The sequence below is a fragment of the Somniosus microcephalus genome, chromosome 4 (assembly GCF_052327205.1).
Source record: "Somniosus microcephalus isolate GS21.2 chromosome 4, FLI_Smic_1.0, whole genome shotgun sequence".
Taxonomy (NCBI): Eukaryota; Metazoa; Chordata; class Chondrichthyes; order Squaliformes; family Somniosidae; genus Somniosus; species Somniosus microcephalus.
Window position 1 is genome coordinate 226,004,485 of NC_140990.1, and position 15,606 is coordinate 226,020,090.

General features: G+C 45.8%; 1 protein-coding gene across 1 annotated transcript in view; it reads right to left on the reverse strand.

Moving 5' to 3' along the window:
• ankar (ankyrin and armadillo repeat containing) overlaps positions 1–15,606 on the reverse strand; it is a 306,667-nt gene that overhangs the window by 9,206 nt on the left and 281,855 nt on the right. The window contains exon 19 of the mRNA XM_085984217.1: positions 7,995–8,112. Within this exon, the coding sequence (XP_085840343.1) occupies positions 7,995–8,112 (118 nt within the window). The remainder of the gene's footprint in view (positions 1–7,994; positions 8,113–15,606) is intronic.

Here is a 15,606-nt window from a genome sequence, read left to right on the forward strand (position 1 = left end):
CGCCTAGGACACTCCTGCAGCGATGTCCTGGGGCTGTGATGATTGACCTCCAACAACTCATAGTGCTCATTATAGTCAAATAACCTCCCACCAATCACTATTTAGGCTCACACATGATTACCAGTGACTCGATTGGTGTCAGGGATCTGTTCCCCAACAAGGTGTTAGTATCTTGAGGACAGTAGTGGAGAATATTGAGGAAAAAATATTTAAATTAATTCCTATTGAGTAATAAGCACATTTGTTCATCCAGGCCCAGTCTTCTAGTGCTGTCAATGAATGCACTCATCCCATCAGTAATCCCTATCAGTTCTGATGGTAGAAAAAGATGACAGAGATGGACCTGATCATGTCTACAATATAACCAGATCAATCTTTAGGTCTTTGCCTGCTTTTGGAATTTGTTTTTAGTCAATCAATTTTTCAAACGTGTTCCCACTTCCAAAATGAACTTTGAGAGCTGAGAGGCCAAAGAAACATGGTAAATAACGCACTTTAAATGTTAAGATGCTAAACAAAAAAAAGACTAGCATAAGTAGAATAGATAATATTAGTCATAAAATGTGCACAAATAAAACAATATAGAGAAGAGACAATAGGAGGGGAAAAAGAATGGTAGGGTAATGTGTTATTTTTATAAAATTGTGTTTTGGGTATTTATTTTAATTATTTAGGATTGATATTACAGCAATGCAGCTGCTCCTGACATTTGTCAGCATCACAGTGCATAAGATGACATTTTACAAAATATACTTGGCTCAGGGCAAGAGGGACTTCCTTGGACCTGCTGGAAATCGGAGTGTTAAATTTTCTTTTTTAGTGTTTTCCTTTTTTTCCCCAGATGTCTTCCTTTCCTGTTCTGAAGTAAGTGGAGTTTCAATAAGTGAGTGTCCTTCATATATGAGCCTAGACATTGAGTGTTTATTCAGTTTGTCTTTGGAGAGATTGAAGAAATACATGTACGAAAGACACAAGAGGGTGCAATTGTTCATCCTCAAGTTACATATATATTATAAACTATTGGCCCAGAAATTCTGGTCTCCACGGGTGAGTACGCATGGGGTACTCACCCGTAAGCCCAATGGAAGTGCCGGTTTCCTGCATGCACTGCGCATGCGCGGGAAACCGGCACTTCCGTTCCCCTGAACGAAGGGGTTCAGAGTTCAAACGCGTGCGCGGGAGAGGCTGCGCGTGCGCATCGAACTTCGTTTTTTTTTCCAGTTTTTCCCGGGAGGTTAAGTCTCCAGAAGTTAGACATGTAAAAAGCAGTCGCAAGGCCTGCTTTTTACAAGGTAAGTGGAGAATTAATTAAAATTAAAACATTTTTTCCACAGGTTTATTATTTTTAAATACTTTAAAGAAAGGTAAGTTTATTTTTAGCCCCGTTAGAAAATAAAATTACTTTTTTCAAAAATTTAAATTATTGTTTAAAATAGTTATTTCATGTAATTTATAGTTTATTTAAAAAATGTGATGTTTTTTAAAAAATTATTTGAAGATTTAGTGATGTTATGGGGCCGTAGTATTTATAAGTTTTGACAGTTCTTCCTGTCAATCTTATGAATGGAGCATTCCCTGCTCCGATTGGCTTCCCATGGCCCACGTGATCCCAGGGGACGCTTCGAACTAACTGCGCCCCTGGGATACGCAAGGACTGCGTGCCGGCAGCTGGAGCAGGCCCAGGATCGCAATTCCATGGGGGCCCACAGCTCAACGGCTGGCGCGCAAGGTAAGTGCAGGTTGGGGGCTTGCACCTGCGGGAAGCCCCCGACCCGAATTTCTGGGCCATTATATAAGTAGATTTAGGGCAGCATGAGTGAACTCCCACAAAATAAGACTGCTTATGGGAACGATACCATGGAAGTGGTAGACCCGAATTTGTAACAAGCTGCAAGCTGCTAGATTATGTAGGATTGTGATCAGGAGTTTTTTTCCCTTTTCTAGTCCAGCCACACCAAGGTCAATTTGAGTATCACATCAATGCCCTTAGCTGACAACAACTAACTCAGCAGACCAGGGATCGAACCTGGAACCTTGCTAGTTTGTATGGATGAATGCCAGACCAATCATACAAAATAAGCTGTACTGCATTAGAGGAGTTGACTGCACAGCTGAAAAATGCATTGGTAATGGAGAAGAATAAATGTCTCAAATCGGGAGTACAGAATTACAGGAAACCCCACATGTTCAGATATAAGAACGTTCTGATTATTGGAATATAATTTTAAGGAAACATGATAGAGATTTGAATATTTAAAATATTTGGCAATAATTTGAAAGACTATTATTAATGGGAATATTATTGATCGCTGTAGAATGCCATAATCTATATATATATATATAAATGAGTTTGTCTGTCTGTGTGTATGCATGCGGTAAACTCAAAAGTTATAGAGTGTACCTACACATACGTTATATCAAAAGAAAGCTTATGATTAGGGGAGTGTCATAGGCATGTTTATTTTTTGGTCAGACAAAAATTGTTCGGACAGTGTAAAAAAACGGACAAAATCCGCTCATTTCACCGCGCGCATACACACAGACAGACAAACTCATTTATATACAGTGCTATCCGGAGGTGAACTATCCGGCAATCTGGAGCCACCGGCAAAAATCAGGAGCTGTTTTTTAATTCTATTTGTTTGTTTTCTTTGCTTTATTTGAACAGTCAAGCTTTGCAAGGTCTGTAGCTATAGCAACAGCTTTAGCTACAGAGGCTTGCAGCTACACCCAAGTGTTTAGAAGCTGTTGCTAAGCAACAGTGATTGTTGTCAGATAACTCTAGAGTGTACGGCAGTTTTGAGGGAACGGCAGCAGCTCGGTCCCGTGGGTGCCGGATAGCACAAAGTTTCCTGTGTATAGATTTGTACTTTTTTCTTAACAACATGGGCTCAAAAAAATGTTGCAGACTTGGACGCAGCACTTCTGATGCATGCCGAGATAAGGCTCGGAGAGCTGCTTAAACTGATGAGCAGAGACAGGCTCGCCTTCAGGCTAACCAGGACAGAAATGCTGCTCCTAGATCAGCTGAGACTCCTCAACAATCTGAGGGATGTAAAGCTGCCAACACAGCCAGAATGGCAACTGCTAGAGCCTCAGAGACTCCTGACCAGACTCAGGCACGGCAAGCTGTTGACCAGGCGAGACATACCCAAGCCAGAGCCTCAGAAACTCCTGACCAGACTCAGGCATGTCGTCAGTCCGACACTATACGCATGGCCATTGCCAGAGTTGACATTTGGAATCATTGGCACAGAGCAGCCTTCTCCTATGAACCCACCATCAATTATGAAGCAGACCCCACAGTCATCATTGGCAGGATGACCATCATTTGCCCTCACTATGGCGCTCTGAAGTGGGAAAGGGAAATTGATGGGATATGCTGCAATGGAGGAAAGGTGAAACTTCCACCACTACCAGCTCCATCTGAACCCCTACACTCACTTCTGTTGGGCAGAACTCCAGCTTCAAGACAATTACTCACTCATATCAGGAAGTACAACAACTGTTTCGCAATGACCTCTTTTGGTGCAAACAGAGTGCATGAATCAGGATTTTGCCCAGCTTTTAAAGTTCATGGACAGGTGTACCATACAGCTGGCTCCCTACTTCCTCTACCAAACGAAAGACCTCAGTTTCTCCAAATCTACTTCTTGGGTGATGACGAGGAGCAAGCCAATCGCCACAGGGAAGCTGCTGTTCACCCCGCACAACAACACCAAATCAAGCTTCAAACTTTGCTTGGGTTACAGGAGATGCTTCATCAGCAAAACCCATATATAAAGAGTTTCAAAACAGCCATCGAAAAAACAACAAATGAAGACCTCAAAGTTGTCATCAAAGCTGACAAGACTCCTGCAGGTGAACATGAGCGACGCTTCAATGCTCCTACCACCAATGAAGTAGTCATTGTGGGCCAAGAATTTGAACAAGAATTTCTGAGCTTCACAGGTCATATGCAATACCCGCTTTTGTTTTGCCATGGGGAAGATGGATACGATGCCTATAACAAGATCCCACATGTTGACCCCAAAACTGGTGTGCCACCTACAGCCCAAAGACAAAAGATGGTATCTGCCATGGAATTCTATGCATATAGGCTGATGGAACGACAAACTGGTTCAAACCATCTGCTTCAGTGTAGAGGACTTCTCCACCAATTCCTCACTGACATGTATGCAAAAATGGAAGGAGAGCGGCTTAATTGGTTCCGGAATAACCAAAATCAGTTGAGAGTCACAGACTATATACACTTGCAAGATGCTGTGGCCAATGATGGCAACACTGAGGACATTAGTCAAATGGTCATCCTACCATCCACCTTTGTTGGAGGTCCTAGGTACATGCATGAGCACACACAGGATGCCATGACCTATGTCAGAAACTATGTCAGACCTGACCTCTTTATCACCATGACTTGCAATCCCCAATGGCAGGAGTTCCCACCCAAAGCTGGTACTGAAAGGCATGACCTCATAGCACGGGTCTTCAACCTCAAAGTTAAAAAACTGGTAAAACTTCTGACTGTAGGCAACATTTTTGGTGCACCCCATTGCTACATGTACAGCATTGAGTGGCAGAAGAGAGGACTTCCTCATGTTCATCTTTTACTCTGGCTTCAGGCAAGGATTCACCCCAATCAAGTTGATTCCTTCATCTCTGCAGAGCTACCCGATAAGGACAAGGATCCAATCCTCTTTGATGTTGTTGTAAAAAATATGATTCATGGTCCTTGTGGGTGACACAACCCTTCTTCACCCTGCATGAAAAACAATGAATGTACAAAAGGGTACCCAAGCCACTCCGCAAACAAACTCAGCATGGGGATGATGGCTATCCTTTGTGCAGGAGAAGGGGCAAAGAGAGTGGAGGTTTCAGCACTGAAATAAGAATGCGAAATCAGCATTCTGGTGAGTCAGGTCAACCTGGCCAGTCAAATCAGACAAGACAGCAAGGACAGCCATTGGAAGTTGACAACCGTTGGATTGTTCCTTATTGTCCACTCCTATCCAGGCTCTTCAAATGTCACATCAATGTGGAGTACTGCCACTCAGCTAAGTCTATCAAATATGTGTGCAAGTACATCCATAAGGGCAGTGACCAAGCTGTCTTTGATCTTCAACGGGTTGGACAGCAAATTCAAAATGATGAGATCGCCACACATCTGATGGGCCGTTACATCTGCAGCAATGAGGCAGCCTGGCGAATTTTTGGTTTTGACATCAACAAGCATTACCGCACTGTCACTAAATTGGATGTGCACTTGCAAAATGGACAAAGGGTTTTCTTCCGACCAGTAAATGCCAGGCAACGTGCCGAGGAACCTCCAAAGACAAAACTGACAGCATTCTTTGAGTTGTGCCAAACGATTGACTTTGCCAAGACACTTTTGTATCATCAGGTGCCCAAGTACTACACCTGGCAGCCAAACAAGACATGGCGGGCTCGGCGCCCTGGACCAGGTCAGAAGGAAGTTCCTGGTCATACAGGGGTGTACTCATCTGATGCACTTGGCAGAGTCTACACAGTCCATCCAAACAACACAGAGTGCTTTCACCTTCATCTACTCCTCCATGAGGTTGCTGGCCCAACATCATTTAATGACCTCAAGAATTTCAATGGCCATCTCTGTGCCTCCTTTCAAGAAGCTTGCCGCAGGAGAGGACTCATTGAGGATGACATTCACTGGCATGCAACGATGACAGAAGCTGCTCTGTCTTACTCCCCCAATAGGTTACGAAATCTCTTTGCCATTATAATTGCCCTCTGCAGCCCTTCCAACCCGATGCAGTTGTGGGAAGATCACAAAGACAGCCTGACAGAAGACATCTTACACCAACTCAGGAGAGCCAATCCCGCAATGGAGTTGAACTTCACTGATGCAATGTACAATCAGGTATTGATCCTTTTGGAGGAGAAGACTTTGGCATTGGCTGGCAAGTCTCTGACTAAGTTGAACCTTCCATCTCCCTGTAGGAATACTTCTCCAGGTCTCAGCAGAGAGGTACTCAGGGAAACCACCTACAATGTTGAGGAACTGACCTCCTTTGTCACCGTCACTGAACCTAAATTGGTTCCAGACCAGAAACAGACATACAGGTTGGTTGTGGATATGGTGGAAAACAATTCTGGTGGCATTATCTTCCTCGATGCACCTGGTGGAACAGGAAAGACATTCCTGATCAATCTTTTACTGGCCATGGTTCGCTCTAAGGGATGCACTGCACTGGCTGTTGCCTCATCAGGAATCGCTGCAACTCTTCTCCAAGGAGGTCGCACTGCCCACTCAACCTTTGCTCTCCCTCTGGATCTGACAAATCACTTCAAAGATCCCAAGTGGCTGTGTGAACGGTCAATACTTGCACCCAAGAATGATACTGTCAACAACATCAACATGCTGCTTTTTCAAAAACTCCCTGGCCAAGAGCGAATTTATAAAAGTGTTGATACTGTTTGTGACTGCTGATAGGGTACACTACCCCACTGAGTTCCTCAACTCATTGCAGCCTTCAGGAACACCTCCTCACAAACTCGTACTGAAGGAGGGCACCCCCATCATGCTCTTAAGAAACATTGATCCACCAAAGTTGTGCAATGGAACCAGACTGGCAGTCAAAAAGCTCATGCCAAATCTCATTGAGGCTACCATCATATCAGGCTGTGCCAGAGGTGAGGATGTTCTCATTCCTCGAATTCCAATGATACCAAATGACTTGCCATTTCAATTTAAAAGGCGACAGTTTCCTGTAACAATTTCTTTTGCAATGTCAATCAACAAGGCACAGGGGCAGACTTTGAAGGTTGCTGGCATCAACTTACTCACGCCCTGTTTTTCACATGGCCAGTTGTATGTGGCATGTTCAAGAGTTGGTGCATCAAGGAATCTGTTTCTTTTAACACCCTCAGGAAAAACAGAAAATGTTGTATATCAACGGGCTCTCCAATAATGCCATCATTAGGGAAGGAAAACAGGTAACTGTAAAACCCGAACAAAATATAGCACCCCTGCCTTCCAACACACAAACTGAAACTTAAAGAAAATGCTGTTATCATGTTAATGCGCAACATTAATCCACCTCAATTATGCAATGATACACGTTTGCAAAATCAACATTTTTTTAATACAGATTATACCGAATTTGGTATTTTTATTTAGATTTAAATTCCGTCAAAGCCACTATATTTTACGCGCTGCCAAGTAACGATGGGAAGGGCATAGAGAAAGAAAATATACTCCGCCATCAATACCTGTCCATCAGCGCTGTATTATGCAAATAGTTGGCTCATTTGGCGAAGGATTTTTTTCTCAATAAAAATGCCTAATCTCGGAAACTCTTAAAAAAACAAAGCCATGCAATTTCCTCCTGGGTTGGCTATGGAAAATTGCATTTTTAAATCATAATCATTGTTTGAGTCTTTTTTTAAGCGGAATGTGGTCCTCTCATTAAAAATTTCAACAATTTTATTGCTTTTTACAATAATGCACAATCATTATATGATCATGACACATTAATGTCAATGATAACATTGCAAAATTATAATTCTGCTTGCTATCTCCAAAGTGACATAGAAGGAAAACTGTAAAAACTTGAATTTTTGGCTACTGTCGATCCCCATTAACAAAAAACGAAGTTAAACAACCACCTCCTGGGTGCTTAGGAAGAGTTCTTCAATCCCAACAGTTTTATAAACAGTTTTATAAACATGTCAGAGGGTTCTTCAGTTCCCTCGGCAACGCCGGGTACTCCAGCTAGTCATATGTATAACACAATATAGCACCAATCAACCTGCAATGTGAACAAGCCATAATTCAACTATCAGTGAATGCCTGGGGAAGGTGGCATATTACTACAAATCTAAATTATATAAGGTTAATTAATCCAGATGGCATTATAGTGTGCTGATTGTATTTGTGTGGCTAGATACAGAATTATAAATATAGTTAAATATTTTGGCACATTATTGAAAACAAAAAACATAATAATGCATTTTACCTACTACTATGATCGTGGTTGCCTTCTCTGACTTGAGCAGATTGACTAAAGTTACGATACCTGTAGCTGACAGTGTGACATCATCCATACCAACAATTACCTTGGCTAATATTATCATCTGCACCAAGTGGAAAAGAAAGAAATTACTATCAGATCTTTTGGAATGTATTTCATGGCCCAATGGGCCAAATTATCTTTTCTCATTCTAAGTAACCTCATATTCTTTTTCACTGAAGGTTTTATAAACTTTATTCACATATATAAACCTCCATCCACATAGTGGGCTGTTAGTCATCTATTATCAACCTTCACAGTGTCAAGATTATTCAATGTAAATATCACAACATATTTAATCATTTGAGCTTGTACGTTTGGTGCCAGATAGCACATTCAATCAGCTGTGCACTTGATTTTTTTTTTCTTCTGCTAGGAATGAAGTGTATCTGGGAGAGTTCTACATTCAAAGAATGAAGTCTACTACATGTATGATTAGTAGTCCCGCTTCCTTCTTCAGGTTGCAGTGCTTCATAAAAAATGCATTATGAAACCAATGCAGTTCTTCAGAACAGGTTAGGCAACTAGATATATTTTCATCTAAATGATAAATGAGACATTGTCAAAATAGCAATTCAACAATGTTTAATAAAAATATCCCTGCAGGGATAGGGAGCATGCAAGGCAATGTGGATAGAGTCTATGGCACTTTTCACCCTGGGGAAGCTGGTCATGCGGGCGAAGCATAGTGCTCTCTTGTCCTGCTTTGCTCTGTCCATGGGGAAGGAAATGTATGTATTCCTCCTAGTGTAGAGAGCCTTGGTGACTTCCCTGATACAGTGGTGGACAGCAAACTGTGATATGTCATTGATGTCACCTGCTGCAGCTTGAAAGGGGCCCATGGCATAAAAGTTAAGGGCCACAGTCACCTTGGCCGCCACAGTCAGTGCTGTCCATGCACAGGCGCGCGGCTTAAGTTGTGGCTGCAACAGGTAACATAGATTGGTGACAGCCGACAGCCTCCTTTGTCAAGCAAAGGCACCTCAGACATTGCTTCTCAGTGAAATTAATGTAGGAGAAGTGCTCCCTGATAAATTGCTGTGGATATGGCCTCCTAAACAGTTCCCTCCTCCTCCTTCCTCTTATGGCAGCTGCAACTGTTCTCTGCTGTCTTCCTTGATAGTCCCTCTCTTCATCCAGCTCCGAAGGCAGCCCTACCAGACCACCCATGACTGTAGTCAAACTATCAATGAGGCAGCCAAAAATAGTGTAACATCAGCAAAATCTTGGCCGTGAAATTCGGCCCGTTTGCACCGGCTGTTAAGGCTGGTTTGGATGAAAAAATGGTGGCCACCTCGTTTCCGCCCACTTCTGGCGGGTCCTGTGGCAGCCGCCATTTTGGGCAGGCCGGCAGTGCTGCCGTAGCCTGCGCTCACTCCAGATTTAGAAATGAGGCAGATCCTGATGTCAATCAGTGTGCAATGCTGATTTGACGCAAGACCTGCCATTTTGGACATTGCCACTACATTCATCGCCCTCTCCAAATCACGACCAGCTGACCATACGTTCAGCAGCAGGAAGGATCCCCGCCAGAGCTATTTAAAGGGATCATCAGCAACTTGCAACTGACTTGCTTTTTCATTTCTACTGGCTCTGTGTAAGTTTGTGTAACTGTTTGGAGCTTTCTAGAGTTGTTTAAAGTTGGTGAGGTGACAGGGACTGTTACTGCAAGTGGAGAACATCTTGCTTCTCATTTAAAGGGTTCTGCTCACACCACTTACGCCCCAATTATGGGGGCTCTACTTGCAGTCCCCTTTGTGCTCAAGTATGACAGGGAGATGGATCGGAGGCAGCGAAGAAGGGGACAAGATGCTCGCAGAGGAAGAAGGAGGAGGGTCAGGAGGGCTCTCAGCAGGAAGCCTTACTCAGCTAGGGTCTTCCGAAAGCACTTCTCCTACCAGCACTTAAACCAGGAGCAGTGTATTAGGAGGCTCTGCTTCACCAAGGAGGTGGTCACAGAAATCTGCCGCCTCCTGCAACCAGACCTGCAGCCTCAGAGCAGGGCGACCACAGGTGTCCCAGTGGCCCTCAAGGTCACTGTGGCCCTCAATTTTTTCACCGCCGGACCCTTCTAGTCTGGAGCAGGAGACATAGCTAACATCTCCCAGTTCACTGTCCATCGCTGCATCTGGGGGGGGGGGGGGTGGTCACAGAGTCTCTGTACTCCAGGAGAGGGGACTTCATTGTCTTCTCTCTGCACAGAGAGAAGCTGGAGGAGCGCGCATGTGGCTTTGGCAGGATATTGGGTTTCCCCATGGTACAGGGCACCATCGACTGCACATACGTGGCTTTGTGGGCGCCGCATACCAATCCTAAGATGTTCCATAAATGCAAAGGCTACCACTCACTTAATGTGCAGTTGTTGTGCGACCACGCCCAACGCACCATGTTTTTGAATGCCTGGTATCCTGGCAGCAGTCATGATGCCTTCATCTTGCGCCAGTAATCTTCCAGCCACCACGTCAAACCCAAGGGTGGCTGCTCGGAGACAAGTGCTATCCACTCTGCACCTAGCTGATGACTTCTCTTCGGAACCCCACCACTCGTGGCCAGTACTCATATAATGAGAGCCATGCTGCACGAGGAACCTCTTCGAGCAGACCATCGGGGTGCTAAAGCAACAGTGCTGTTGCCTTGACCGCTTGGGAGGAGCCCTTCAGTACATGTGTCCCATTTCATGGTGGTTGGCTGCATGCTCCACAACTTGGCCATCACGAGGGCACAGCCCTTGCCACCAGGGGTTCCAGAACCACCTGAGAAGGAGGAAGAGGAGAAGGAGGAGGAGGAGGAAGGGAAGAGGCAGGCAGCAGATCCCCATTCCGGACGGGCTGTCAATGAGCGCCCCATCAAACTCCGTTTCTAATGAATGAAACCTCAGATCCCTGTTGCTCACCACTTCCCCGCCTTACCATCCTTCTGTCACGGAACATCACAGTGTCCTCCTGGGCACAAAGCTGAAATGAGAGCCACCACAAAACAAACATTCCAAACACAATTTATAAATCAATTCCAATTCAAAACAACAACGTCAACTAATCACCCTTGTGCATTTCCTTAATGTCGGTCTTTCGTGTTCCTTTTCCTACTCTAGTGCTCCTACGCAGTGCTACCCCAGTGGCTGCAGCATGGCTGGTAGAAGGCTGTTGATTTTTCATGGACCACTGCAGAGGGCCTTGCAGGATGACCTCGAGCAGCTCTGAGCCTAGAAGACCCGGCTGTAGACTGTACCACCTAAGCATGGGTGGCAGCAGTCTGGGCTAACTGGATGACAGGCAACAGCAAGGGCACTGGCAGAGTGGCAGTGGTGGGAGTAGGAATGCTGTCATCCTGAGAGAGGACTGCATGTTCTTGCTCCATGGAGCCACAGCCACTCCCCTGGGGCGGTGCCTCAGAATTTCTAGCCATCTGTTGGAGAACAGATTGCTGGACTGCTGCGAGGCCCTGCAAGCCCCGCTCCACACTCGTAAACCCAGCCAGAATGGCAGCAGTCTGACCTTGCGTGGCAGCAAGCTGAGACTGCATGAGAGCAGTCTGAGCTTGTGTAGCAGCAAGTTGCATCTGCAGGAGAGCAGTCTGAGCTTCCACTAAGACATTGGGTCACTTCTGCCTGTGCTGCAATGGAAGCTGTGAGATCGCTCATTACACCCAGCATTATGGTTGAGTCCACAAGTTCTCTAATGGAGTTGCCCACCACTTCCATCCTGGAAATCATGGGCTCCAACCTCCACACAAAACCCTGTGCAATGTTGGAGCCAGACTACTCCATGCTCCTTGACACTGACAAAAGGCTCTCTGGCAGGCTTGCCATTGAAACAAGCATTTCTGTGTGCATGTCCATCATCCTTCTCCTGAAGGCTGCTCCATCGAGGTCATCATCTGATTCCTTTTTTTTTATTCGTTCATGGGATATGGGTGTCACTGGCAAAGCCAGCATTTATTGCCCATCCCTAATTGCCCTTGAGAAGGCAGTGGTGAGCCGTATTCTTAAACCACTGCAGTCCGTGTGGTGAAGGTACTCCCACAGTACTGTTATGGAGCGAGTTCCAGGATTTTGATCCAGCGTAAATGAAGGAACAGCGATATACTTCCAAGTCCCAAGGATAGTGTGTGACTTGGAGGGGAACTTGCAGGTGATGGTGTTCCCATGCGCCTGCTGCCCTTCTAGGTGGTAGAGGTCATGGGTTTGGAGGTGCTGCCGAAGATGCTTTGGCGAGTTGCTGCAGTGCATCTTGTAGATAGTATACACTGCAGTCATGGTGCGTTGGTGGTGGAGGGAGTGAATGTTTAACGTGGTAGATGGGGTGCCAATCAAGCGGGCTGTTTTGACCTGGATGGCGTCGAGCTTCTTGAGTTGGAGCTGCACTCATCCAGGCAAGTGGAGAGTATTCCATCACACTCCTGACTTGTGCCTTCTAGATGGTGGAAAGGCTTTGGGGAGTCAGGAGGTGAGACACTCGCCCCAGAATACTCAGCCTCTGTCCTCCTCTTGCTGCCACAGTATTTATGTGGCTGATCCAGTTACGTTTCTGGTCAATGGTGACCCCCAGGATGTTGATGGTGGGGGATTTGGCAATCGTAATGCTGTTGAATGTCAAGGGGCGGTGGTTAGCCACTCGGTCGTTGGAGATAGTCATTCCCTGGTGATTGTGTGGCACGAATGTTACTTGCCACTTATCAGCCCAACCCTGAATGTCGTCCAGTTCTTGCTGCATGCAGGCATGAATTGCTTCATTATCTGAGGAGTTGCGAATGGCACTGAACACTGTGCAGTCATCAACGAACATCCCCACTTCTGACCTTATGATGGAGGGAAGGTCATTGATGAAGCAACTGAAGATGGTTGGGCCTAGGACACTGCCCTGAGGAACTCCTGCAGCGATGTTCTGGGGCTGTGATGATTGACCTCCAACAACCACAACCAACTTCCTTTGTGCTAGTTATGACTCCAGCCAGTGGTGAGTTTTCCCCCTGATTCCCACTGACTTCAGTTTTACTAGGGCTCTTTGGTGCCACACTCGGTCAAATGCTGCCTTGATGTGAAGGGCAGTCACTGTCACCTCACCTCTGTAATTCAGCTTTTTTGTCCATGTTTGGACCAAGGCTATAATGCGGTCTGGAGCTTAGTGGTCCTGGCGGAACCCAAACTGAACATCGGTGAGCAGGTTATTGGTGAGTAAGTGCCGCTTGATAGCACAGTCGATGACACCTTCCATCACTTTGCTGATGATTGAGAGTAACATAGAAGCAGAGAAGATAGGAGCAGGAGTAGGCCATTCAGCCCCTCGAGCCTGCTCCGCCATTTAATGAGATCATGGCTGATCATCCAAATTCAGTACCCTGTCCCTGCTTTCTCCCCATATCCCTTGATCCCTTTAGCCTTAAGAAATATATCTAACTCCTTCTTGAATTGGGCTCACCTGCCTTCTGTGGTAGAGAATTCCATAGGTTCACCACTCTCTGGGTGAAGAAATTCCTCCTCATCTCAGTCCTAAATGGCTCACCCCTTATCCTTAGACTGTGACCCCTGGTTCTGGACTCCCCTGCCATCGGGAACATCCTTCCTGCATCTAGTCTGCCTAGTCCTGTTAGAATTTTATAAGTTTCAATGAGATCCCCTCTCATTCTTCTAAACTCTAGCGAATATAAGCCTAATCGACCCAATCTCTCTTCATACGTCATTCCTGCAATCCCAAGTATCAGTCAAGTGAATCTTCGCTGCTCTCCCTCCATGGCAAGAACATCCTTCCTCAGATAAGGCAACCAAAACTGCACACAATACTCAAGGTGTGATCTCATCAAGGCCCTGTACAACTGCAGCAAGACATCCTTGCTCCTGTACTCGAATCCTTTTGCTATGAAGGCCAACATACCATTTGCCTTCTTAACCGCCTGCTGCACCTGCATGCTTACCTTCACCGACTGGTGCACAAGGACACCCAGGTCTCGTTGCACTTCCCCTTTTCCCAATCTATTGCCATTCAGATAATAATCTGCCTTCCTGTTTTTGCCACCAAAGTGGATAACCTCGCATTTATCCACATTATAGTGCATCTGCCATGCATCTGCCCAATCACCCAACCTGTCCAAATCATACTGGAGTTTCTCTGCATCCTCCTCACAGTACTCACTCCCACCCAGCTTTGTGTTGTCTGCAAACTTGGAGATATTACATCTAGTTCCCTCGTCTAGATCATTAATATATATTGTGAATAGCTGTGGCCCTAGCACCGATCCCTGCATTACCCCACTAGTCACTGCCTGCCACTCGGAAAAAGAGCCGTTTATTCCAACTCTTCGCTTCCTGTCTGCCAACCAGTTCTCTATCCAAGTCAGTACCTTACCCCCAATCCCATGTGCTTTAACTTTGCACACTAATCTCTTATGTGGGACCTTATCGAAAGTAGACTGATATGGCGATAATTGGATGAATTGGATTTGTCCTGCTTTTTGTAGACAGGACATACCCGGGCAATTTTCCACATTTTCGGATAGATGCCAGTGTTGTAGTTGTACTGGAACAGCTTGGCTGGAGGTGTGACTAGCTCTGAAGCACATGTCTTCAGCACAACAGCCAGGATGTTGTCGGGGCCCATAGCCTTTGCTGTATCCAGTGCACTCAGCCGTTTCTTGATATCCTGTGCAGCGAACTCGCCCTGGCCTGGCTGTAGCCCACTCATACCCAGTGACTCACCACGTACAGATCCCGCCTCTATATGACCCTCTAAAGTCCGTGCAGTGCCATTTTCTGTGCTGGCTCCTGGAATTGTCAGATCGAGTGATAGTGCCTCTTTTTCTCCTTCACTCTCCTCGAGGACACGCTGTGCTGGTGGGACATCTTGGGTATCTGAAAGGAGAAAGGCACAAGGGTCGTGTTGTGGTGAGGGGAGGGGGGGAAAGCAAGACATCCATGCATACACCATCAGCAGCATGTAAGTGAGAAGAGATTGTGGTATGAGGGGGAAGTGGGATGTGAGAAGAAGGATTAGGTATGAGCATACCGTCATAATCAGCAATGCTTTCAACTTCACCGCTTGCCACGGACTCAGTGACAACCCCTCCAATTATCTCCAGCACTGCTTCCCCAGCTCTGTGAGGTTCTGCATTCGGGCATCCCCTCCGCCCATTTGCTGCTGTTCACGGCCTGAAAAATAACAGGGAAATAATAGTTAAGTGCAATAGCATTTTACATGTCATTTGACAATTCAGCCCGTCTGCTGCTGCTCCCGGTGGTTATGAGCCACCTTGTCCTGCAAGAGAAAGGGAAGTGTGTCAGTGAGTGTGGTGCAATGTGTTTGGGTGATGTGCCTGCCATGGTTGAATAGCTGTCAGTTTGTGCAAGGTGTGAGATGTGGGTGTGAGTCTTGCTGCAGTGCTAAGTGTGTGAGGGTGAGGTGAAGCTATGATTGTGAGGTATGAGTGATGCTTGCTAGAGATTGTTGGTAGGTGACTGATGGGGGTGTGGTGCATTGAGCAGTGTGTGAGGCTACTGGTGCAGATGGTGGGATATAGCATTTGATGATCCATTCACTCACCTTGACCACTCGTGTGAGGTCATTAA